Source organism: Micrasema longulum, unplaced genomic scaffold (assembly GCF_059751315.1).
Source record: "Micrasema longulum isolate JH-2025_06_02 unplaced genomic scaffold, ASM5975131v1 h1tg000658l, whole genome shotgun sequence".
Classification (NCBI taxonomy): domain Eukaryota; kingdom Metazoa; phylum Arthropoda; class Insecta; order Trichoptera; family Brachycentridae; genus Micrasema; species Micrasema longulum.
Window position 1 is genome coordinate 161,426 of NW_028277854.1, and position 27,105 is coordinate 188,530.

The 27,105-nt window shown below is 30.9% G+C and overlaps 1 protein-coding gene across 1 annotated transcript in view; it reads right to left on the reverse strand.

Moving 5' to 3' along the window:
* LOC148279874 (uncharacterized) overlaps positions 1-27,105 on the reverse strand; it is a gene marked incomplete at its 3' end in the record, with an annotated part of 161,703 nt that overhangs the window by 129,581 nt on the left and 5,017 nt on the right. The window contains exon 2 of the mRNA XM_088229275.1: positions 8,568-9,033. Coding sequence (XP_088085401.1) covers positions 8,568-8,690 — 123 coding nt within the window. The remainder of the gene's footprint in view (positions 1-8,567; positions 9,034-27,105) is intronic.

The window sequence follows — 27,105 nt, forward strand, 5'->3', positions numbered from 1 at the left end:
ACACAAAAAAATGTAACAGTTTGGGAAATCGCGTGGGGATTTTTATTTTATTTTATTTTATTTTATATTATTTATTTTATGCCTCGTAAAGTAGTAGTGGACGCGATTGCCTATCGTTTTAGGTCCGTTCAATTCCTGGCATGGTTAAGTAAAATAATGTTTTTGTTTTTTTTTAACTGCGATATTTCGTTGATCCTGGACAAGCACCTTAAGCGTAAGATTCATCACCTTACCTTCATGAAACCGATGAGAAAACTATATTGTATTTGGACTACCGATGCGGTGCCCTATGCACCGCTGGATACGGAAAAGGAGATGGTGATGATGGATATAATATAATTTTAATATGTTGTAAATGGCTCTACGACTTAACAATACCTATGTAATCAATCACTTTAAAATTTCATGTGAGTATGTACTATTAGATTATAATAATATATCCGAATGAAATTTCAAAATACTTTGGTTATACGATCCATAATACAAACTAGTGTTGCGAATAACCAATTGATATAAATAATCGATAATAAAATAACTGATTGATTTATTTAATCAAATATTTTAAAACCGGTTTCGAAAATTGTTTTATTTATCGATGACCGGTTGTATAAAAAAAACGCAGTAAAAGCACTTCCTCAACACCCCGCAAGAATGTAAGTCTCCTTATCTGTTTCTCTAATACTAAAAAAAATATTTTTAATATGTGAATAAAAGAGTTATTCTTTAAAAATATCAATTCCGTCAACCGCGATTTCAATTGAATTTAACTTTACTGCTTTAGTTGCCCCTTTCACTGTGAGTTTCCCAAATTATATGGAGGGTTTGTTTTGGATATTGTAATTCATCGGTAATGCTTAATTTATTCGGTTATAGTTAAAACTACATTTTTTTTACAAATTCGACCAAAATGTAAAATTAATATCGAAATACGTGCTGAGGTACACTACTTAATTGGACTAAATATTTAAGACACTCAGCATAATAATGAAGAAGTTAAATAATTATTTATTTTAACGATCTAATAAGAAAAAAATACAAGCATACGATTAAAAAAAAATCAGAGCTAAGACATGAAAAACTGAATAAAAAATCCAGAAGTGTCGCAATCAAAAAATATTTCTTAAATCTTTTTGATGGTGATAATTATTAATGTAGTTTTTATGAGATGGTGTTTTATGTTTCTTTAACAATAATGTTTTCTTTTTATTTAGGATGTATTAATTTGTATGATATTACGTATTCTCAAAAAAAATATTTTTCTTATGTACGGTCCCAAATGAGTTTCTTAAATAACTTCTGGGAGTATAGTATGTAATTTTTGTATTATATGTTTTATTAATAATAAATAAAAAAAAATAAAAAAAATAAATAGTTTTTAACTGATTATTTTCAAAACGATTATATCGAGGTTAAATAGACTTTTGGCGCTGCAAAACAGCGTTTATTAATTATACATAAAGTAACGTTTTATAATTTTAGTTATCAAATAAGTCGAGAGACTTTTAGATAAGATACATTTTTTTAAACACGTTTGTTTTACTCACATGCATAAAATATTATACATTCACTTCTTTTAAGGTACTAAGTAGATATTTTTACATTTTTTTTTCATTTAAAGATCTTCCGTGTGAATAATGGTTACGCATATAATTGGAAACCATTTTTTCAAGGTTATATGAATAATCGAATTATTCGATTAATATAATCGTTTATCCGTATCGTTTTTACAAACCATCCCAAGAAATATTTATCAATAAGCACAGGGTATTTTTTATGTGAATTTAATTTAAAATATTGAGTTCCACAATTAGTTACGCTTCTGTATGTTCCAAGTACACTTTATCAATTCCAACCGAACAAGCCTCGCGAGAATCGAAATTCAATTAAAACTTATATAACAAATGTTATAATTTTCAACTCGTGTGGAAATCATTGCTCATTGATCGAAATTAGTAACGGATACATTAAAAAATCTTATTTCGGTAACTGCAAATCTTTGTAGACAAGTATTGAAGGGATTTCAACATATTATAAAGCCACTTCACGGTGGCGGTTATTATCAACAATTAAAAAAAATAATTCAGATAACAAATATAAATACAATATTACTACTAAATACAATTTTTAAATTAATTAAATACATAAATTTACATTAACGTCTCCCATTACGTAAAAGAAAAAAACAATTCTTGTGTACATAATGGGGAGTGACGTCTTACAATAGTCCGCAGCTATTCCAAATAAGGATTTGGAGCTTCGGTAGAACAATTTTTTTAATATTTTTGAGCGAGGAGATACGTTGTGTCGTCTTCCTACTCTGCGTTTTTTTTCAAATTCCTCCTTGTAATCCATGATAATTTAAGCATTCTTCTATAGCACCATATTTCGAATCCTTCAATCCGTTTCGTGGTAGCTTGGGTAGAGAGCCTAGCTTTCGATGACGCGCTGTAGGGATTCCATCATAGTGATTGATTTCAACTGACGATGAAATGCGTTTAAGAAGGCCCTTAATGGCACTGTTTGTTTGGTCACTTTCAACGACTAATCATTAACTTTGTAAACGTAATTTGCATAGGCATTCAAAGGAATTTGCGTCCAATGTACTGCAGCTACAGAACGCATGGGTGGTTGGAAATCTAGGCCCAATTTGCAGTTGAAATTTAAGTTAGAAATAATTTTAAAGTAAATTTAATTTACATTAAATGGAAGCAAATATTACCAAGCTTCTTGCAGCGACAAAGCTCATTGATAATATTACAAAAAAAAATGGCAAATGTGACATAAATTAATGCTCAAAAATAAACAAATAAAGCATTTCTAACCTAGTAGAAGGAATTGTATTTCATTGCCTGTAAAAATTGAGAAACGACAATTGATTGACCTAGTTAGTTTTCTATCACCACCAATAACCAATTATAAATTTTGTTCTTTAAAAAAATTTACGTGTTTTAAGATTTCTTCCAAATAGCCAATTTCCTGTAAAAATCATCCACCCAGACAACATCATTAATCAACAAATATTTGTGAAAAAATATATCGGCTAGTTGAAGGGCCATCAAATAGAAACACGATTTTTCGAATACTTGGGAATCTTCCCATATTAAAGAGACGTATCGTTAATAAACCAAGAAAGACAAAAAACTGGTCATTTTACCTCATTATAATGTATTAAAATCTGATCCGTTCGGCCGCGCGGGCGAATGGGCGTCTGCCATAATTAAATATAGATTTGTGTCGATTCCCATTTTTTGTACATTGCACAAGACCGTAATTGGCCGCCATTATCGAAGCCGTTCAATGGAGAAAACTTTACAATCTTCGTGTTATTCGAATGGTTATTAGGGATCATATATCTGGTACAGGCGAGAACACGACTCGACAAGAAACTGACAACGTGGAGCCACCAAAACGAAAGGCCGCAACAGCGCCGAAAACAATCATTTTTACCCAGAGCTAGAAGTTTCTTTTCGTTTCTACGGCGTTTATTGGTACAAAATGGTACAAATAAATTATTTACAATACAAAAAAATAATATAAAGCATAAATAATTTCTTATAACATAAAGAAGGTAGTTAACAAAAGCAATTTGACATGTGAAATAGAAGAAAGTAATAAATATTCATGGCAGATTCACCGGGAAGAAAAAAATGGTTCTAAAGCTACATACGCGTATATACATAAAATAATAAATAAACAAGGAATTACAAAAAAAACAAAAAAAATAAAAAATAATTTGAATTGGGTTGTGGCTAGTGTTGCGGACTCACGGATCAAAATTTTCTAGGTTCGAACCCCACTCTACCACAACTTAATTCCCATTTTCTAACAGTGAATTTTTTTAAAACAAGAATCAAAATATTTGGGTAAATAATAAGAACGCAAAATATTTTTTTTTACAAAAAAAAAAACTAAAAAACTAAGCCAAAAAAACTTAAGTATTGAAAAGTAGAAGTATGCAACCAAGCAATCTATACGGATATCAATCCTAATAAAAATAATAATTAAAACATACATTTAAAGAAGAATAACAGATTGAATTGGAAAATACAAATATTTTGCTAAAAGAAATACCCCCTAAGCCTTTTTTTAGAGGCTTGTCAGCAGGTGGAAAAGAGGGGATATGGAAAGAGGTAATGAAAAATACACCATAACACCCAGAACAATTGAGAAAAAAATCTTTCTCGTATTTTAAAAGAAGAAGTTTAAAATTGGAATTTATTAAGCCGGATGAATCTCACCCACGTGATAAAGGTTTCAGATGTTTTACTTCACAAAAGTCAACAGATGGAAGATGGAGGAAATGTAGATGTTTACATAGGCAGAATGGTGAATTTTACACAGTGTGTAAAGTGGCTCCTGTAAATGCCTAGACTTTTATATTCTCTTCTAGAAAATGTTTCTCTCTCTGTTGCAACAAATTTAGATCTAAATGACTCCCTAGGGAGGAAATCCAGCCAGTCTGCAAACGTTTGGACGTACTCAAAACATTGTTATAGTCCTTAAAATGTAACATGATTAGAATGACAGTTGTCAGAAAAAGTGACGACATAACTTTGTAGTAACGTCAAAGAAGTTATTTATATTGACACACAAAAAATCATTTCTATCAGGCGTGTTAATTTATTTTTTTAATACAATGCTTAAAACATAAATCAATTTTAATATATAAAATCAGCTTTAACACTAAAATAAACCTAATTATTAACGGCGTTCTTACAAGGTTACATCATTTTGCAAAAACGTTAGAGACGGGACAAATTGTTCAAATAAAAAAAAGTTCGTTTGATGTTGTTCGTGAAAAAAGTATAAATGTCTCATTTTTTGGTGAATAATTGTGTTAAACACACTATAATAGGCCTGATTTTGCGTTTTTTATATCAATTTTCGGAAACAGAGTTTCATGATTGCATGAAATAACTGATAAAATCGATTTGATCAGTGATCAGTAATTTCCCACCACTAATAAAATTAGTTTGACAGCTGTCATTCTAATCACGCTATATTTTAAGGACTATAGATATTTTTAATTTACAAAGCTAGATAAGGTGACTTTCTTAATGATATGTTAGTCATATTTCAAAAAACGATGAAATTGCTTGATGAAAATTGAATTGAATGATTTCGTCCAACTTTTTAGCGTGGGAATTTCAAAAACAGTGTTTGCTAAGTTATTTTTTATAAGTTAGCTTCGGTTCAGCGTAGACGACTGTAATTTAATTCTAGAAACATCCTACATTGTCAATCATCTGTAACGGAATTATCGAATTATAATTCAATTATGATGCCTGCATCGCTGGGGATAATCGATCTTACGAGATTACGAGCAAGAATATTAAGACAACAAAAGTTCATAACAAAAAGACCACTATACCAAAAATAAAAAAACAAAAATTGAAAATACGAATATTTAGAGCGGATTTTTACGTTTCTAAGATTTCAGTTTCCTTCATAATTTACGGTTAAACGAGTAAATACAAAACAGCTCGCAGTTAGCGTCACGTTACTGACGCATGTACAAGTATGGCGCGGTAGCGCGATACGTGCCGCTTGTCGCACAGGGCGCGAAACGTCGAGTTTTCAGGTTATTAAAAACTTGGTATTTAAAACCGTTGTAGAAAATTCATCCGACGCCGCACGGAAAAAAATACAATCGGGATTATTTTAACACGAAAAAATAAATAAATAATATAACGTCTAAGTACCTTATTGATGCTTTAACTTAAAAACCGAAAAATCGCTTTTGTAGGGTAAGATTTTTTTTATTTCTGAATCCAAGTTTTATACCGGAGTTCTTTAGACCCAGTCATTTCCGAAACCACGATGATCAGTATAGGCAAGAACAAAACTAACAACAAAAATAACAATAACTTTATCTACTACATAAACACTTAGGTAATAGATTTCTCTGGATCATGTCTAGTCTGCCTTACTAGGTACAACCTGTTTTAAGGCAGACATTTTTATCATTATTATTAATCTTCTTAGTATTAAAAAACTACAACAGGGATGGAGAATACCTTAAATAAGGGAATATGGATGTCTAGGCATTTACAGGGCTTATGACCTGTCATTGGCTGGTTTAATTGGCCACTTTACACACTGTGTAACATTCACCATTTTGCCTATGTTTGAACATCTAGTTAATCTTAATGACTCCCGAGGGGGTGAAATCCAGTCTTTTGTCTACGAACATTTGGACAAACTCAAATATTGTCATCTTCTTAGTGTTTATGAAATCACACTATTTTTAGTGAGTTCATTTAAATGACAAGGTACCCATTAAATAGGGATATAAATAATCTGAAGGATACAAATATCGGTTACAGTTATTAAAAAAAAAATGTTTAAGTAAATCGAGACGTTGATGTCTAAAAAGATAAGAATCGTGTTTTTTATCATGACAATTGGAGAAAAATGTGGCATGCAAAATAAAAAGGCGACAAATCGTTGCGGACGTACCAGCAATAATGTGGTGATCAGATGGAGTAAAATATGCTTTTACGCCTGTTTGTTAGATATAAGATCAAACTAGCCTAACGATACGCCGGTTTGGTCAATCCGCTCAACCGCGATCAAGGCAATTACAGCACTATCGCCCCCGCCTCAGCGATTACTCTCCTATGATCCAATAACATAACTGATAAGGCAAGAAACCCGGGATGCGACTGATGATAATCAAAGATGAATTAAAAATGCGGAATTTTAATTATTATAACTATAGTATGATAATAATAACAGCCAATAATGATGTGCCATTACACACAAACACCCGAGTCCACATAAAATTCAATACTTGATATATTATAGTTTCTTATTTGAAAAAATAATAAAGTCGTATTTGCTACAAAAGAATTGTATTATAAGATTTATTCCATCTGCCAGTCTGTAGCACTAACTATGCACAACACTCTTTCCTCTATCGTTCTTGCTCTAACTATAATGTTTTTTTTTTCATCTTTTGATATATTTTACATACCCCTTAATTTATTTAAAAATAAATTAAGACTTATTATTTCTGGCTGCGATACGATTCCACTTACTATTTAATGATGCACACTACTGAACACTTACTCCCACACTAATACACATAAACACACATCTACACTTACTCTCATACAAATACACATAAACACATCCTTTTGTTGTAACACAATTTAATAATATGTATAATAATAATATTTTTATTTAGAAACTTTGCTGGTAAATACTACTTTGCAACAAATTAAATCCTTATAATTTACCCAGATATTTCAATTTCGGTGGCCATTTTCAACGAGTTGTAAATTACTCACTATTAGAAAATGGATTTTGGAAAATGAAATTTCAAAACACGTATCTTTTGCTTAATGTAACACAATGTTGCACCAGTCTCCAGAGAGATTTTTAAGCAGTAATTTCAGAGTTGAATGAAATTAAATAGGAAAATGAGGGGCTAACGCTTAAGGTCTATATCATAAAACGATATTACCTGATAATCGCAATTGTGTATGTAAAAACTATGAATTTGACGATGTTTTCTGATAATTTCACGTTTAATCGGGTTTAAAATTGAAATTTTTCTAAAAACAGCATGCAATGTACCTGTAGTTTTTGTTAGCGAGTTCGCGGATGATTTAGTTTTTGACTGAACGGAATGATATTGGAAAATTTCGTCGTTTGGGATTTTTTATTGATATTTTTTGCAGCAGAGTTGATAAGTCTTTCGCTATTCCAAGCGATTGAATCGTATTTGATAGCGCGTTAAAAAATGTAAGTTCTCGTATAACCAGTTGGTTCGGTTGATATTCAATACATCATATAGAATGATTGCGTATAGTCACTAATACCTAAATATCTTCGATGGATCCCATTCAGAATAGAGAATTCTGATGGATCCGTTACCGACTGCTAACCTCCAAATGAAATGAAAAATGTCGAATCATTATTCGATAGCAACATTAAGGTCAATTAGACGAGAGTTAAAGAATTTCCGACTTTGAGTTTGAAGATGATGTAGTGATGCTTCAGGTAATCGATTCCGTTTTATAATATTGAATCCGTGAGCTGGTTAATGATGCGTGTTGATACTGAGCGAGTTAAAATTAAATTAACAGAAGTGTATTAAGTTTGTTACTCACCGCTCGTTCAGCCAGTACGAGAAAAATCAGCGGTTCCTAAATTAATCTATATTGCCCTCCTGGGGTAGATGGACGGTGGAAATATATAAGGGTCTGAGGGCTGAAATGATATTAACACATTCGTAAACTCGAGCCTTTCAAATCACTTTCTCCCGCAGAGACAAACACAAAACAAACAGTTATTTTATATGGCAGGTCTTAGAAAAGAAACTGGTTTTACGCGGACTGTAGTTACTAAATAAGAAGCTTGAAATCAGTTTTTTATTGATTCTTAATCGGGATGAGCGGTTGACAATTTGTCGCTTGGTGAATAAACAAGGTATGAAAAAGCGGTTATATTGTGAAGTTCTAACAATATCGTCAATAAGAACACAAAGACAAGCGTCTGGGGACTCCACGAGTCAATTAACTGTTCCCAGAGGGATGATCAATCACGAGGGCTGAACTCACCTGTTGCCAAAACTGTGCCAGTAAGTAGATCCGCTCCTTCTTGAAGAGCCAGTCCATGGAGTGGAGGGCGTGGGGTTCAAGGTCCTGCGCGGCAGGTAGCGCCGCAGCCCCCGTAGGGTGCATGCGTGGCGCAGCCTCCACCCGCTCACCCGCCACCTGCTTCTTCGCTAAGAATGCCGTTTTGGAAACGTTCGAAACCCTTACTTACAAATCGTCGTAGATCGATTGCGCTTCTCCGGCTACAATATTCTCACCTTCATTGTTTAGAGACTATTCAATTGTAGCGCTTACAATTTTTTTTATCTCGATCTAGAGGTTAGTATTTACTTTAACCATACTCAGTTAACAGATCGTTTCAGGTTTCAAAAATTGATGATTAATCTCTGAAGTTTATATCTGCCTTTGGATCTTTGTTATTTCAGTTGTTTTTGACACAGCCTGCTTCCGTGTTCATTCGATGTTCGACCTGCGAAGAAAGAAAAATGATGAAAAAATTTATTCATATTCGTGTACGGGGAAAAATACAGTAATGGCAATCAATAATGGTGGGAGGAGGGGGTTAAACGATGTAGGATAGATTGGTGCCGAGGGTTACATGGGGGTAAATATTCGGGGCTTCTTGTAGCTGAGTAGAAGGTTCGCGTGCAACGCCGAGGCTTGTCATCGCATCCCCCTTTGCCCCGGAGGTGGTTGGGACGGCGCCCGAGGCGATATGCGATAATTCAGGTTCGATTATTAACATTTATACCCCACAAAATACGTAACAATCATTGTAACAATTCGTGTACGAGGTAAATTGGAATATCCATATTGGAAGTTTACGACGGTCAGTTTATTGTTTTCTTAGCGAACAGGCGATCGTTAAATAATTATTTTTATTAGTTTACTAAGGGTATAGATTCGAGATTATTCACCCACGAATTTCTTGGAAGCCACGAATATATAAACAGCCCACGACGTACCTACTCAGAATAGAGAAATATTACATACTTATTTTACGATTAATTAATGTATTTAGAATAATTCATTGTATATTCAAAATCAATATAGATATTGCTGAGAAATGTTTTCATGAACGCGACATCTTTGGTCTTGGTTGTTGTGACGTCAAGATTCGTGATAATGTTCTAGACAAATTTTAATGGCCAGGAACAAATAAACATGAATCGTGACGTATTAGGGGCGTGGCCAATGGAATGACAGTTTTTGCGGGAATCAAAAATTAGAAATATAAAAATATTTTTTATGTTACTAATAATTAGATTTTTTTTTACTGGACGTAGGTATTTCAGACTTTTATTGCTTTTAAAATGTTTGAAAATAATTGATATTTCTCTATTTAAAGAAAGTAATTTAAAAATGTTCATTAAAACCAATTGAAATATAATCTAAATTTCAATAATATTATTAGTATTAATATTTTTTGAAAGCTGTTGCGATTTTGCTACGTGTAAAGCCTCGTAATATAAATATACTTTTATATAAGCCTATTGTAGGTGAAGTGAACTAATACTTAAAGGTGAAGTAAATGCATTGCTTTTATTACATTTCTTTAATCGAAATATTTTTTTTCCCTGTTCTTATGTACAAAACATTCATGTTTTGTACACAAAAACGCGACATGTTTGGCGTCGACAATTGTGACGTCAAATTTCGCGACGATGTTCTATTTAAACTTAAACGGTCACAAAAAAGTTCAAAGTTTAATAGAATCGTGACGTATTATATTTACAAAAACGCTACATGTTTGGCCTCGACAATTGTGACGTCAAATTTCACGAGGACGTTATATTCAAATTTAAACGGTCACAAAAAAAAGTTCAAAGTTTAATACAATCGTGACGTATTATCTTTACAAAAACGCGACATGTTTGGCCTCGAAAAAAGTTCAACATTTAACAGAATCGTGACGTATTAGAAGCGTGGCCAACGAAATGAACCGTTTTCGAATTTTTAAATTTAAAAATATCAAAAAAAATAAAATAATAAAAGTGATTTTCTCTAATATCTTTAAATTTATTTCAACAGAGAGGAAAACATTTTTTTAGAAGGGAATATGTAAGTCCAGACCTTGAAAGGTTTCAGATCTTTTACTTCACAAAAGTCAACAGATGGAAGAGTTGAGGAAATGTGGATGTTCAAACATGGGCAGAATGGCGAATGTTACACAGTGTGTAAAGTGGCCACTTAAACCAGCCAATGACAGGTCATAAGCCCTGTAAATGCCTAGACTTCCATATTTCCTTCTCAAAAAATTTTTCCCTGTCTGTTGAAATAAATTTAAATATGAACAACTCCCTAGGGAGGAAATCCAGCCAGTCTGCAAGCATTTGGTCATAATCAAACATTGTCTCTAATATCTGTCAATTTAAGTTATTTCACTGTCGCTGGATTTATTTGTACTAGACTAGAATATGATAATGATATCATGATTATTATTTGTAATGTCGCGGTATCGTCCCACACTCCAAGTCAATCATCAGTTCCAGCCCCCAATAAATTATTTCCTTCAAGTCTATCAGGTTACTTCGGTTCCAAACTAAAGTAAGTCATAAATACACCCCTCCCATAAACCCAATCAACCCGGCCTCCCCGGCAATATTCTATATCGGGAAAATATAATATAGGTAAAAACTCCTCGACATTTATTGTGAAATATCGTGTTATGAGTACAGTTTTATAAGGGACTCACGTCGAATAGTATCGCCGATATCGCCGGTCACTGCCTCTTGCGTATTATTCAAATTCGAAGTTCAAAGGGGTGGCAAAACACAGCCCCGTGACATTTTTTCCTACCACAATTACTCGGGATCGGTATTTAATCAGATATCCAAACACGAAATACAATATTATTTCACCGCATTGAACATTTCGTAGCGAAAATAGAAATTTAATCACGAATCAAACTACACGGAAAAAATGTAGATAGAAGTATGAATAAACGCTATGTTTATACTCCTTATATAAAAATCATACACTGATTTGAGTCTACTGAACCCTTTATTTTATTTGAAAACGAAAAAAATCTGTGAAAAATGTTTCGCCTTGTTAGGGCATTTTCAAACGAATGTATCATTGTGAAACTATTGTAACAGTTTTTTTTTGTTTTTATATGGTAAAATAAAATGAAGTGTACAGTAGACTCAAATCAGTTATTGATTTTTATATTAAAAGTATAAAAAATATGGAGTTCTACAAAATAAACGCTACGTCACTCGAAAAACTTTTTTATTTTTTGAAACTATTATTATCAAAAACTTTTAAAAAGATGAAAGCAAAAAATAAACGTTGATTTTAACCAATTCATGTTCAATACGAAATCAATGAACAAAAGTTTAAATTTATTTTAATTTGACATTGTAATTAATAAAATAAAAAAAATTATATTTGTATGTAGGAATCACGCCAAAAAATAATGTTAAATACGAGATTTTTAGAACTTTTTTCGTAAAGAAAACTTCATTACTTAGCAGATAAAGATGAAGGTAAATTTAGCTTCCCATTAGAATACGGACCCTGGGCTTGTATTACAACGGGAAGTAAATCTTTATCTTTTTTTTATTAAGTTTTATGTATGAAAACTATAAAATAATATGCATTTATTTTTCTAAACATGTTTAACTACATGTTACAAACAAAGATATTTTAAATTTGTCTACAAATATACATATTTTCGTACATAATTTTACTTTATACCGTCGCGTCGATATGTACCGATGAATATAGCGTTCATAATCTCGGCCCTGGCTTTGAAAAGACACACCATATGTCTGGGCCTTGATTACAATAGGAAGTTAACATTTATTTTCAATTTTATCTTCAAAGTAAAATCAAGTTTTCTGTACGAAAAGCAGAATATGCATAATTTTTTTTCTTTGAAACGTGTTCAATTATAGGTTGACAATGAAGATACTTAAAATGTTCTTGCAAATATACTCATTTTCGTACATAAATATCGACTTTTCGTACACGACAGTCGAAAATAATAATACCATTGTTTGAATGGACGTCCGTCAAATAAATAAATAAATAAATAATAAATAACTCTGTTAACTTCCCATAGTAATCGGGGCCCTGCTTAGATCATGCTAATACCAAACCTACTGTATGTTTTAATATTTTCTAAGATTGTTTAAGATAAGTTCAACTGTACTTAAAAAGGGCTCTCGTAATCTGCCGATTGGTTTTAAAAAAGGCAAGCATTTATAAGGCATATGTCCTGTAATTGGCTAGTTTAAGTACACTTTGATTTAAAAATTATTTTACCAAAGGTTGGTTATGGGGTATATTTTTTGAATATTTTCTCAATAGGGTTAAACCCTCACCTGCTCTTTACTATCGTGATTCCGATCGAAGATAGTTTAGACAATATAAAATATATGTTTGGCAATTTATTACTCGGAGTCTTGGGGTGGGAGTGAAATTTTAGGGGAGGAGAACTTCCAATAGAGGGGGTTAGAAAATAAGTACAGTGATGGAATAATTAGCATTGGGAATTCATGATGATTTTTCAAAATACAATAGCAAATGCTAAATTCATTTATTTATTTTATTGACATATACGGCTAAATTACGTTTTGCCAAACTTATAATATAAACGTATTTGGTTGAATAGTAAAAAAAAACATACCTTTTTAGCCAAGATTTAGAAAGAAAAATGATACCGAAAAATTATATAACTCATTCAGTAGATGTTTAAAAAAATTTCATAATAAATGTAAAGGTCAAATTAAGAAATAAAATATTTTAAAGGATTAATACGACAAGAAAATATTAAAGTTAGTTTAATTACCATTCACCATCTTAAAAAAAAGTTTTAAAGGTTGTTGGAAAAATATTGCTTATTTAGAAATATATAGCGGTTCTAGGCTTAAACCTGGCATTGGCTGGTATAAATGATAGCATAACATACTGTGTAGCATTTACCATTTTGCGAATCTTCTTCATATCTTTCATCATTATATCATCATCATCATTCCCCTTTCCACAAGCAATGGTGCATAGGGCACTGCATTGGTAAACCAAATGCAGCGTATCCAGATTATTTGTGTAATATGAAGGTAAGAATATCAGTCTTAAGCTTCAGGTGTAGTCTTAGGACAATGAAATATTTCAGTTTAAACAACATTTTAAATCAATATTTCACGTACACTCTGCAAAGAATCGAACATACGACCGCAAGAACAGTAGGCGAGCACGTCAACCACTAGACTACGAAATGAACTTATCTACACACGATTTTCTTTTTCAGGATTTTATTTTTTATTGAGAAAATTGAAATGAAATTTTAGCATTTCCGTCGAAAGAAATTAATTTAGCACGTTAATGAAATGCAACAAAAATAGCATTAATTTCAATCATTATTAGGTAGGTATCCGTTTGCATGTGACGATCTGCGCTAATCAATGGAGCCATGATTAATGGAAGCATTATTCCAAATTTGAATATTTTCGAACTTTCAAACTTTTATGGAATCATCGAATGGAAGGGCGCATTTTGAATATCTGATTAGAATCTTGATTGAATTTATCTACTCTATAATGCCTGTAATCTATACGAAATAAAGAAACGTTTCTTACAGTAAAAAAATATTATTTGTATGAGAACTTTAAAAAGCAATAATAAATTACAGTAAAATAAGAAATGGAAGTATGTAATTAAATTAATAATTATAAAATAAATAAAAACAGAAATTGAGAATAACACATCACAACAGAGACGGAAAACATTTTAATCTCAATGGCTCCTTAGTGGGTGAAATCCAGTTTTTTGTTTACAAACATTTGGACAAACTCAAAATATTGTAAGAAATTGAGAAGATTTTAAAGAAGGGAAATGGAAGATAATTAATTTAAATAAAATAATTTCTGAATTTAGGAGTTAAGGGATAATAATAAAATATAAGTCTAGGCACTTACAGGGCTTATGATCTATATTTAGCTGCTTTAAGTAGCCCTTTTACACATTCCACTTTAACGCAAATCAACAGATGGAATAATTGAAGGAATTTGGATGCTCAAATGAAATGAAATAAAAAAAATGTGAATGTTACGCATTGGGCAAAGTGGCCACATAAACCAGCCAATGAATGGTGATAAGCCCTGTAAATGCCTAGACTTCCATTTTCCCTTGTGTAAAATGTTCTCCGGTTTAAACGCACTGAGTAACATTTACTTTTTTGCCTATGTTTTACCATCTGTGGTTTATCGATTCTTCCATTTGTTGATTTTTGTGAAGTTAAAGAGCTGTAACTATTATTAATGCGGGTGAGATTCATCTAACTGAATTATTTCACCTACAGTACATACTAGGCAACGTCTGAAAACATTTTGAATTTTTTATACTTCTTCTTGGAACCGCCAGTCTGCTCAACAAATTTTTAGTATGCTCAAATATTTGTAGACAAGGCAGGATTTTACTCTCCAGCGAGTTAATAATATTGAAATTTATTGCAACAGAGAGTAAATTTTTTCTGGAAGAGAATATATAATTCTAGGAATTTAAAAGGCTTATGACCGGTCATTGCCTGGTTCAAGTGGTCACATTGTGTAACATTTACCATTATGCCTATTTTTGAACTACAATATTATCATAGTTTTGTGAATCATGACTTAAGTCGACTATCAAAAGATACATACTTCTACTGACATACATTTTTTGAGAGGCGGTTCCTTGTATGTGCATAAGTGCAGTGCACTGCCAAGTAAAAATATGTGGAAATAAATAAGTAATTTTATTGATGGTAAAAATATGTTATAGGTACAAAGAAACCGGGATTCGTTGCAATATTACACTCGTAGACATTATAATATTCTATACTAGCGCCAAAAGATCTAGCGAGATCGACTCTAGCGGACGATTTTCTCATTTTGTCTACGCATGCGCAATCGTCCTTGTGCATGTTCTGTTTTGCACAATTCTTTACCCTGAATTTTTATGAAATATGTAATTTCTCCTAAGATCGTCATTTGAGCGAGATAGACAACGCTTTATTCCTGTGAATCGTGTGTTAGAGGGAAAAGGTCATATACATACTCCGGGCATTGCCAACGCATGCGCAGATTTAAAGTTTGAAGTTCGTTTGCAATGTCACTTTGAACATGCGTAATGACATGATATTATTACGAATTTAGTTGATTTAGTATCCTATAACGTGCGTATAATGTTAGGCGAATTTAGCGTTCCTTGTTCCGATGCGCGGGTTGTCATCTGTCATACTATTGCCCGTTTATCACGTCAGACCTGTCATATTGTAATAATATTATTGAACTTAATATATAAATTTACAAAATTTAAAGAAATGCACTGCCCATATTTTCGGTCAGGAGCCGCCAGTGTAGAGAATATACTATAGTCTTTTTACCGAGGGATTTTTTGTTTTAATATACTCGGAACATTTTTGTTTCATAATAGGAAGAAACAGTTTATATTTAAATATGGAGGGGACATTTTTTTAATGATGAAAACGTGTTGAAATGGTTTCTTGGATTATAACTGCAGGATACAGTTACAAATATAACACAAAGTTAATCTGTAGATGCCATGATGGGCTCCCCTGTAGGCGCTAGACAATTTATAGCGCCCCAAAACAGTTGCGTTCACCAATATCAATAATTTAAGCAAATATTTCAATTTAGACAAGTAACATGTTAATTACTTATTTAATCTAAACTTGAGAAATATTGTATCACTAAAAAGTATTTGAAGTAATATGGCGTAAATTTAAAAAAAAGGCGATCTTTTGTTTTTTCAAATATATTAATTCATACAAATGGGTACGTGTATGTATGTTACAACAAAAAAAAACTTTTTCTAAACTCTATGAGGCCAAGAGCCCTGTGTAGAGTTGGGATACAACATAATTCTATCTCTTTTCCATGTACCCACAGTTCGCACCAACTATGCTCAGAACTCTCCTCTGATTCGCTTGACGCGTAATTATAATTTATTTTTCAATAACATAAACATATTTAATTACAGTAAACTCACTTTTAAAACCAAAATTAAAAAACTATTATTTGAAAAAAATTATGTTTCGTTATAAAAAAAAATATATTTATATTTTTACATTATAATTTTAAATTGTTTCTATTCACTCATATCAAATACACACTTACCCTGTCCTTAAACCTACCCTCACACCCATATACAATCACACACATATTCACATACCTACCAAAACCACACTCCACTTTTTTACACACGCATCCTCACACACAAAAAAAAACTCGCACACATGCACTTCTATAAATTATATTTAACTGAACTGGATTTTTATAATTGTATTTATGTGAATAACTGATTTGGCTTTATTTTATGTTTTTTTATTATGTTGTGTATATTTCTTTGTATTGCTGTTGTTTTTCTTAATAAACAAAAATAAATAAATAAATAAATAATGAATAGTGGAAGCATGTTCATTATTAAATAATAGCAAAAATATTTTTTTAAATTATTACATAAACATATAGTTAAATAAATATCTGGACAACACGCTTAATAGTATACAAATCTATGCAATATCTCGCAGCAGTTTCCTGCAATGGTCTCTTCCCTTAGACAAAATCCAAACTTGTACACTCTTTCTGAAAATGGCTTTCGTTTTGGAGAACGTAATATTTTCATCCAGGACAAAACACTCTTGGGGCCACAAAAAAGAAATTCATCTGAGCAAAAGTCGAATGTGTTTTTGGTATTAGATAATTCTACTCTTGTAGCCGCATGACCAGAAATGTGTCAAACACACAAAAAAATGTCTTATGTCCAGTACCTTCATGAATTAGAACAATGTCTCAGATAGACACCCAAATATATAAATTTTAGGGCTGAATTCAAAATCTCGGAAATAATTGTGATTAAATATGAAATTCTGCGAACAGACGGATGAAAAATATTCTGAATGTTAAATATAATCAGAATCGGGTTGTGGTCCCGTGGCTAGTGTTGCGGACTCACGCATCAGAGGTCCGAGGTTCGTACCTTAGTCTACCATAACTTGATTTCCATTTTGTGAAAGTCAGTTATTTATTTACCCATCCTGTGGTCTTGCCCCCTTTACCCTCGATATGATTACCGAATGAAGCTTCTCGCTACTATCCGTGACCCTGTTGTAGGTCCTGTCGGATATGCAGATCTGGTGGCTTCCAAAAAATATTTCTAGGCTTTTAAAAAGTTTTGTAATCATTTCGGCGAATTGATCATTTCCAATCAATTTAATCCCAGTCAGTGAAGATTTCACTTCCCTCTTTTCTCAATTCAATGAAGTGCATATTATGTACTTCTGGATTACTTTTTATCAGCACAAAGATGCTAAGGCTACCATATTACAGTGAGCTCCTTCGGGTAGCTTTTCTCATTCGGCATCGAGCAACTTTTCTGTGTATGTGGGCACCGCCAAGGATACTCGTGTCCTCAGTCCTCAGATGCGGTGTGCGGTTTGTGGTGATCAAGCTGCTGCAGCAGTCAGTAATTTACAACTCGTTGAAAAAAATGAAATATTTGGGTAAATTACAATAGCGCTCATATTTTTTTTATTAAAAAGAAAAAAAAAGTATGCCGAACATATATATGGAATCAATATTAGTTCTACGTTTTTGCAGACTGAAAATATTTATCATGACTCTACAGGTTTTCTTAAAACCTTGTCACATCCGAAACCACGATGATCAGCATGGGCAAGAAGACATATTAGCATATTTGAAAAAATATTTAGAACAAAGGAAATTTAAAAAAATAAAATATTAAAAAAAACTAATAGTTGCTTACTTCTGCAGGGCAGATCTGCTCATCGTGGTTTCGGATGTGACAGGGTTTAATGAACACCCTGTATATAAGCATAAGAATAATTACCTCTATCTAGTCCAAGCATCCATGCCACTTTTTGAAGCAAGCGATGTTGGACTGTTCATATGTATTATATATGATACATTGCCAATAAAAGGGTAAATAAATAAATAAAAATATATAAAAATATTAGACAAATAAATTATTGGTATAAAAAAATAGACGGAGAATATTTTAAAACACGAAAAAAATATTGATTAATATTGTTGTGTTGCTCGAAATGTATGTACATATTTTTGCAACTGGCTTTCTTTGTTCACCTCAACTCGATACGAGAATAATATTTTAAATGTGGTATAATTAAAAAACAATTAGCGCTCTTCAGTTAGCGATAGTGGCGCCAACGTTCTCATTTTAAATAAGGTGCGACCGTTCTTTTTTAGAATTTTTAAACGTCCGTTCTAGAACCAAATTCAAAAATAATGGATACAACTTGTCGGTAACATTTCGCAAAATTAATCGATTGTTAAATTATAATTATGTTAGTTTTTTAGCCATTGTTCTTATTTCTAAGTGGTTCTCAAAACAAAAATATTCAACAAAAGTATTTTGAGTTTGTCTAAATTTTTGTAGACAAGGACTGGATTCAACTCCCTGGGGAGCTGTTTATATACACATAGATGAAGAAGTATAGAAATTGAAAAATAATATTTTCAGGCGTTGCCTAGTATGTAGGTGAAATAATTCAATTTGATGAATCTCACCCGCATAAATAAAGGTTTCAGCTCTTTAACTTCACAAACATCAACAGATGAAAGAATTGAAGGAATATAGATGTTCAAATATAGGCAGAATGGTGAATGTTACACAGTGTGTAAAGTGGCCACTTAAACCAGCCCTTGACAGGTCATAAGCCCTGTAGATGCCTTGACTTCTATATTACCTTCTCTTAAATGTTCTTCATCTCTGTTGTAATATGTTAACACAAATATTTAGTTTTATAAAATGAAATACCGAAGTGAAAGCATTTACAGGGGTCATGGCTGGTTTTAGTGACAACTTAACACAACGTTTGCCATTCCGCCTATGAAATAAAAGAGATAACCTTTATTGATGTAGGTGAGATTCATCTGGTTGAATTATTTCACCTACTAGGCGACGCCTAAAAATACCTTTCAATCAACAATATTTTGAGTTCGTCCAAATTTTTTTAGACTAGAACTGGATTCTCCCCCATGGGAGTTAGTAATATTAACTTCACAAATATCAAAAGATGAAAGAATAAAGGTACATATATTAAAGTTCACACATTGACCGAATTGTGAATATTACACGGTGTGTAAAGTGGACAATTAAACTATTTAATGACAGGTAATAAGCCTTGTATATGTATATGTCTGGACTTCTATAAAATGTTCGTCATTTCTGTTTTAATATGTATTTAAATACTTCTTAATTTTCATTCAGATGTTTGTAGACTGGAGTATGTTCAAATGTTTGCAGACTGGATTTGAATTTATAAATTATATTACAACAGAGATGGAAAACATTTTCTCACCTCATCGCGATCGATGTTTTGTTCTGATTACATTTACAGAAGAAAATGTTGGTTTGCAATGGATACGATTGACGCTTTGGCCACCCATGTTAAAAAATAGTGTCCCAAACTCTGTAAATGCCTGTACTTCCCTATTCCCTCAGTAAATGTATTCTCCGTCTCTGATGAAAAGATTGTCAAAGTAGACAAAAATGAACAGCTCAAAGACGATCCGATCCATATTCAAACCCTCTCACCCGAATTAAGAGCTCGCTTATTGCGCGTTCCAAATTCAAAAGTATTCGAATATGAATGTTTTTTGTTCTAAATTCAAATGGGCCCTTTGTGTCTGCGCAAGCGTGTGTATACCTCAGTGATGAAAATTATTGCTTATTTTACTTACTTCGATTAGCACGCTAACAGTAATAGCGTAGCATGTAAAATGCAATTGTCATACTAATTTATACAGACGGATTTTATTGAATATATACTAGAAGTGTAATTTTTCTAAAAAATATTAGTAATTTTTTTTTGTCATGTTTAGGAATTTTTATTGCCAATTTCTTGATTTTTTTTTGTTTACTGCGAAAAATCGGGTTACTATTTAAGGACGAATGATAATAAATTACAAATGACGCTAGTTGCACTTACGCACATTTATTTTTTGCTACATCAAAACTTTAATTGCTATAAAAAAACTTAACTTTTCAAAAAAACTAACAAAACATCTTATTTTGGTGGGTGTTTTTTTTGTAATATTTATTCAGTGTTTAGTCGAATATAATTCGTTTAAAATTTAATGAAATAATTTTGGTAATTTTTTTTTATTTTAGTACACTAATTATTAAATATTATGTGATGTAGAGACAGAAAAGAATAAAATCAAAGTAGATAATAAAATTTAGAAAAAATACGAAAGCAAATTTTATTTGGAAAAGAAATCATTGGCATTTATATTTGTGACCCAGTTTATATTTTTAAAAAATAATATAAACATATTCATGTACATTTTATTATACCTAGTTAAATAAAATAACAATAAAATACAAAGGGTGGATAATTAAAAATAAGAATCTTGATAATCTGTTACGTGAAGGTAAGGTATAAGATTCTGCCAAGAATCGAACCTGGGACCTTACGCATGGTAGGCGAATGACTTATCCCACTTTAATTTCCTTTTTTAGGATCCTGATACTGAATGTAACATTTTTACCAAAAATGAAGCCATTTTAACAATCGCTACCATACAGGAAGCTTTAATGAATTTGAATCGAGAATTGAAAAAGAGAGATAAAAAAATATTTTTAAAACTAAATCTGTAAGCGTAAACTGTAACACCAAAAATCAAACTTTTCAGGGGAAATAAATCTTGAATTTATCGAAAAGAGGCTTTAAAGTGAATTTGTTTTCTAAAATATATTGATACACATTTCAAAAATACAAATTTAAAAAATCTGGGAGTACTGTATGTTTTCTTACAGTCTTCTAATTTGGTGTGAAGTTACAATTATTTTTTGAAATTTTTTATTTGATTTATTTATTATTATTATTAACATATATATTTAACAAAAAATCTTAATTATATAAAAGAAATTAATTAATGAAAGTTAATGCTCTTTACCATGTAACAGAGGACAAAAAAATTACATTGTAATAACTTAATTTCATTATATTTGCAATTGCCGTAGTTTACCTCTAGCATACAGAAGTGTATTTATTGAATTTAGCACGTACTAGTTTAAGCAGTTACTGATGTTAATGCTATCTAACGATGCTATTGCTAATGATGCTATCAGTAGTAGTGTGTAGTGTATCTACCCATCGGATCTTATTACGAAGATCTCTCTGGGAGCTTCCAAACAGGAAATACACTCTCGCCATTTTGTTTTTTTACGTTCCAAATTTAAATATCGTTCGGTTCCACGTTTAAATTGAGCGGGAAGTTTGACAGCCGTTAACTTTGTGGGAGGAACACAAATACAAGACACAACATTGACATTTCGGTTTATGGAGACGAAAATGAATAAGACTTATTTTTATTATTTTTTTGGCATTGGCATAAATTCTTAAAAAGCTTTACTAATTAATTAAAAAAATTAAACTAAAACGTCATTAGAGTTTGAATAATAAATCAACATTTTTCGTATCGTTGAGTAGTGGTTAGTTTGTTGGATGACCATGCAGGGTTTGACTTTCAAGAAGATCGATACAATTGATTTATTTTTAAAAAAAGGCTAAAATAATTTATTGTACCTACCAAAATAATTTAATGTAATACGACCTAGAACAGGTGATAATATCCTTATTCCTAAATTAAAAACAACTACTGCACAACATCATTATACTTACAGAGGAATAATTTTCTTTATTGAAATGAACAAAGATAGTAAAAAGTACAGTCAGGAATACAATATATAATATATATAATTATATATAACTATAATTCTTCTTTATGTAACACTGATTAAAAACAAAGTTTATATTTTTTTAATAATTTATATACGTTATCCTAAAAATATTATTACTTAAAATAAAATGAACTATTGTAAGACGTCACTCCCCATTATGTTCACAAGAATTGTTTATTTATTTTACGTAATGGGAAACGTTGATGTAAATATATGTATTTAATTCAAGTAAAAAATTGTATTTAGTTATTTTAATATAATTTTTTTTTGTTATTAATAAATAATAATAATTAAAAAAATGTATCACACTGCCCTGGTAAGCCGCAAAGTCATACTTAACTGAATTTTTAAATTTTTGATTCACATGTTTACTAAGCCAACGAGTCATTTCTGCTTTTCACATATGAGACATACTCTCATAAAAAAAATTGGAATCTAACCGGCAAAACATAAAACAGTAAGCTCCTGAAAATTTTGCGATTCACCAGATACGACTTTTAGGCTCAGCAGAGCAGATTGATAACTAAAGCGTATGACAAAATTATATTGACTAAGTAACAAATAATTCTCATACATTAAAGTTTAAATTTAAAATCTGTAAAGAACTTTCAATACAGACATCTACTGAAGAAATATTCCATAAATCACAACTTATGACACCAAAACAATTATACGCTAAAACAATACTCACTTATAGATTCAAACACTACTCTTACTCGAATGAAAGACATAACCCCCACAATACATCACATACAAATAATATAATCACTAGATCCTCAACACATAAACAACTTAAACAAATACAAACTAATACCACTTTCAGACAAAGGGATTTTGAGTATTATTCAATTAAAATCTATAACCTACTTCCACTATCTATTAAAGCAATTAGTAATGAGAAAATGTTTAAAAAGGCTATAAAAAATGGATAGTGGAGCTAGGTAGAAGTAAAATGGATTGTCTCATTCGCCCATACAAATGCTGAATCAACTGCTCCACAACTGTATGGCTTATGTTAGGTTTTTGTTGTTTTCATTGTGTGTTTTGTAATATAAATAATATAGATGTATATAAATACCTTGTTTTTAAAACTGTCTGAATATTTGTTAATTATGTTTGTTTTTTAAGTGAGTCTTCTTTGTTTATTCTCAAATGTAATAAAAAAAAACTAAATTGTTAAGTGTCCTCGGCACGGGAAACCCCAGTGAGGTCACATTATTTTTATTATTAATTTATAGTTTGTAAGCGAAAAATATGAATAAATAAATAAATAAATAAATGTGATACACTTAGCGATTATTTAGATAATAAAAGTACATATTTTAATAGCGTATTAGGGAGTCCTGATGTTTTTTGCATTAAAACCAAGTGAGATTTTGATTTCAACTTTAAAAAAGGATTTATAAAACGAAAGTGGGCGTGGGTGTTTTATTCACACATAAAACAGTTTATTGTGATAATTTCTGCATTTTTTATTACAAAATTGCAGAAAGTGGACTCTAGTCTTATCCTCTGATGTACAAATATTATGTGTTAAATCTTTATAAATAACATAATAGGCACGTATAATATCAGTGTACTATTTCAAGAGTTAAAAAAATAATTATTTAAAATTACACCATGGTACATTACGCTATAAAGAGATAAGTTATTTGAAGAATAAGACTTTTGATTACTATAGATATTATAATTGAAGATATCGAGTTTAATCGAACAATAAAGCTGTAATTAAAAACAATTCGGTAACAAATTTCGTGGGATCCAGATATGAAGGAGTCTCCCAGGGCGATAGTGCACACATGACGAATCATCATTAACATAATGATAATCTTTTCATTATCAAGATATCATAATACATAAAAATATTATTATGGTCAGTTTTGATTGTCAATTGAGGCCCAGAGAGTCAAAGGAGCAATGCCGACATTAAAGCAGTTTTTTTGCAAAGTGACTGGCCAATATGAAATGAAATGTAAGTTTCAAGTGTACATTCTTCTTAGTGGTGGGGGTCAGTGCTATGCAAGCTCCTGACGTCACTGCGACCTTTGAAGATCTATTGTGACAGGTTCGAGTACACATAGGAATGTTGATAATTAATATACATTTTAATGATAATTAGATAAAAATTATTAGGACATTCATGTATAATAATGTATGCACTATTTTAAGACGAAATATACATATTTTTTAATAATTCAAATATTCACTACCTTTGTTTTTTTACAAAGGAGAGAGAGGTAATTATTCTTATACTGATATAGAGTAAATGTTAAATATTTCTAGTCCACAAAAACCTAGAACTAATATTGAGTGTATATATATATATATATGTTCGCCATACTAAATGGAATAATCGATGTTCTATCATTACTGGGACAAGTAAAATTCCATATTCCGACTCGTAGGTGGAGAAACAATGAAGTACTGTTCATCGATGAGCATAGAACAAACTATGCCCTTAATTCTCCAATGACCGGTCTTTGTCGTATTGTTAACTCAAGAAAAGATCTGGACTTTTTTGGTTTAAGTTTAAAGCGATTTAAACGAGCACTAAATAAATAGTCCAGATCTTGTCTCGATGTCCCTTATGTTTGTCAATGCTTCTTTTATTTTTTAAAAATGTTTTTAAGTATTCTTTTATTGTAATATTAAAATCCTATAAACTGTATAAATGGACATTGTCTTTTATTGTAATGTTAAAACCCTATAAATTGTACAAATGGAAATTGTATAAATGGACGTTACAGATGTAATATTTCTTTTATATATATATATATATATGCTGTTTACCATTGTATACTTTTATCAATGTTTTTGTTATTTTTTTAATATTATGTTTATTTTTCACTGGTTTTATTGTAATTATGTAAAAGGTTCATGGAACCGTAAATAAATAAATAAAAAAATCACTTTAGCCACAATGTTACATCTAGATCGTGTCAATAATTATCATAGATTTTTTAGTGGACTCTTAAAACGGACACAAACGCTTTTAAGGTTTACAAAAGAACTCCATATCCTTGAAATATATTTCAACCATTTTTGTTATTATTTTGATTGATTGTTATTTATAACATAGTCCAGATTCCGAGATATTTGATACTCAAAGTTTATATGCGATTAACAATAATTATGTTTTACATTTGTAATTAATATAGGGGCATATCGACTCCAAAGAGTCAATAAACAATGCCGGCTATTCATTCGGTTTCAATGACTAACACGCTTGTTTATATAACTCGCACATCTAGTTCGATAGCGCAACACGTCAACGGACGCCACAAAGATACATTTCAATCGAAACCAAGAGGAATTCATCGGTGAAAGAAAAAAATATTACATAGCAATATAAGGCTGTCAATTTAGGTACAAAAAGACGCCTGTTTAAAGGAAACAAGTAAATATAGACAAATAGACGTTTACTGAATAAATGACCCGTTATTGGCTGATTAAAACATTACTATATCAATATGTAACTTATTCTGCTTTTGTTTGAACATCTAGATTTCTTCATTTATTTTTATGCAATAGCATTTATTTTTTAAGATAATTTTTTTATATTCAATCTTTTACCTTACAAAACATCATAATAGTTTGAAATAAATACTTCAAATATAAGGTAAACGGAAAAAAAATGTTTTCATATCGAAACATAAAAAAAGTTATAACAATAAAAAAAACATTCATTCAACAAAAATATAGGTATATTAAACAAAAAAATAACTAAAATAGAGAAATAAATAAGTATTCAAGATATGTTTATTTTACAGTTACTGAGATGTATAGAGGTTCTTTGATTCAGGTCCCGACTAGCTAAGAATTTTCTGTGTTTAGGCAGGACGTTTTTGTAAGGTTGGTACATGTGTTTTTTCACTCGTTGCTATTGAAATAATTAGTACAATAATAATAATAATATTTTTTATACCCGTAATAGTGCATAGCTAATTCTATCATATAAAAAATTCAAAAATACATTTTAATATGATATAATAATGTGGATAATTTACAAAATATAAAAAATAAAAACTTGCGAAAAATTAAATTGAAATACAAAAAAAAAATGAACAAGAATATTCAAATTGTAAGAAAAGAAAGAAAAAAAAAGACTTATGAAGGATTTTTTGCATTAAAAAAAATCTCTTATTTTATGTGCTGATGGCGGTCTCAGCATTAGAAGTTAAAATACTAAAAAATTAAAATAAAAAATACAATAAATTCAGAAACTCGCATTTAAATGTTACAAATACTTAAATCATAGGAGTTCCTTAAGAGCTACCATAGAACACGGTTTTTTTCTAGCAAGTTGGGACATGAAAAAAATAAAATTCCGAGACAGGATATCTCAAAGAAGGAATGAATTAATTACACATTTTTGTCTGGTTTCATAATCGGGTTAATTATCCTAGTCAAGAAAATTTTATATTCGGTAAAGTAATAATTTTGTCTATGTATAAAATGATAAATAAATGATTAAATAAATTATTTATTATGTAAGTCTTACTAATTCTTTCGTCTCTGTTGAGATAGATGAGTATATAGATATTTAGAGAGGGTTGAAAATCCAGTTCATTGTTTACAAATATTTAGACATAATAAAAATTATTTTTTTGAAATTTATGTAATTTATTTTTTAATTATAAATAAAAGCGCCTGTCTCGTAATGTTATTAGTATGTCACCAACAATATACGCATAAAACATAAATTATGTGAAAAACTAACATGAAATCGGGTTGTCGTTCCGAGGCTAGTGTTGCAGACTTACGGATCAGAGGTTCGAACCCTACTCTTCCTTAATTTAGTTACTTATGG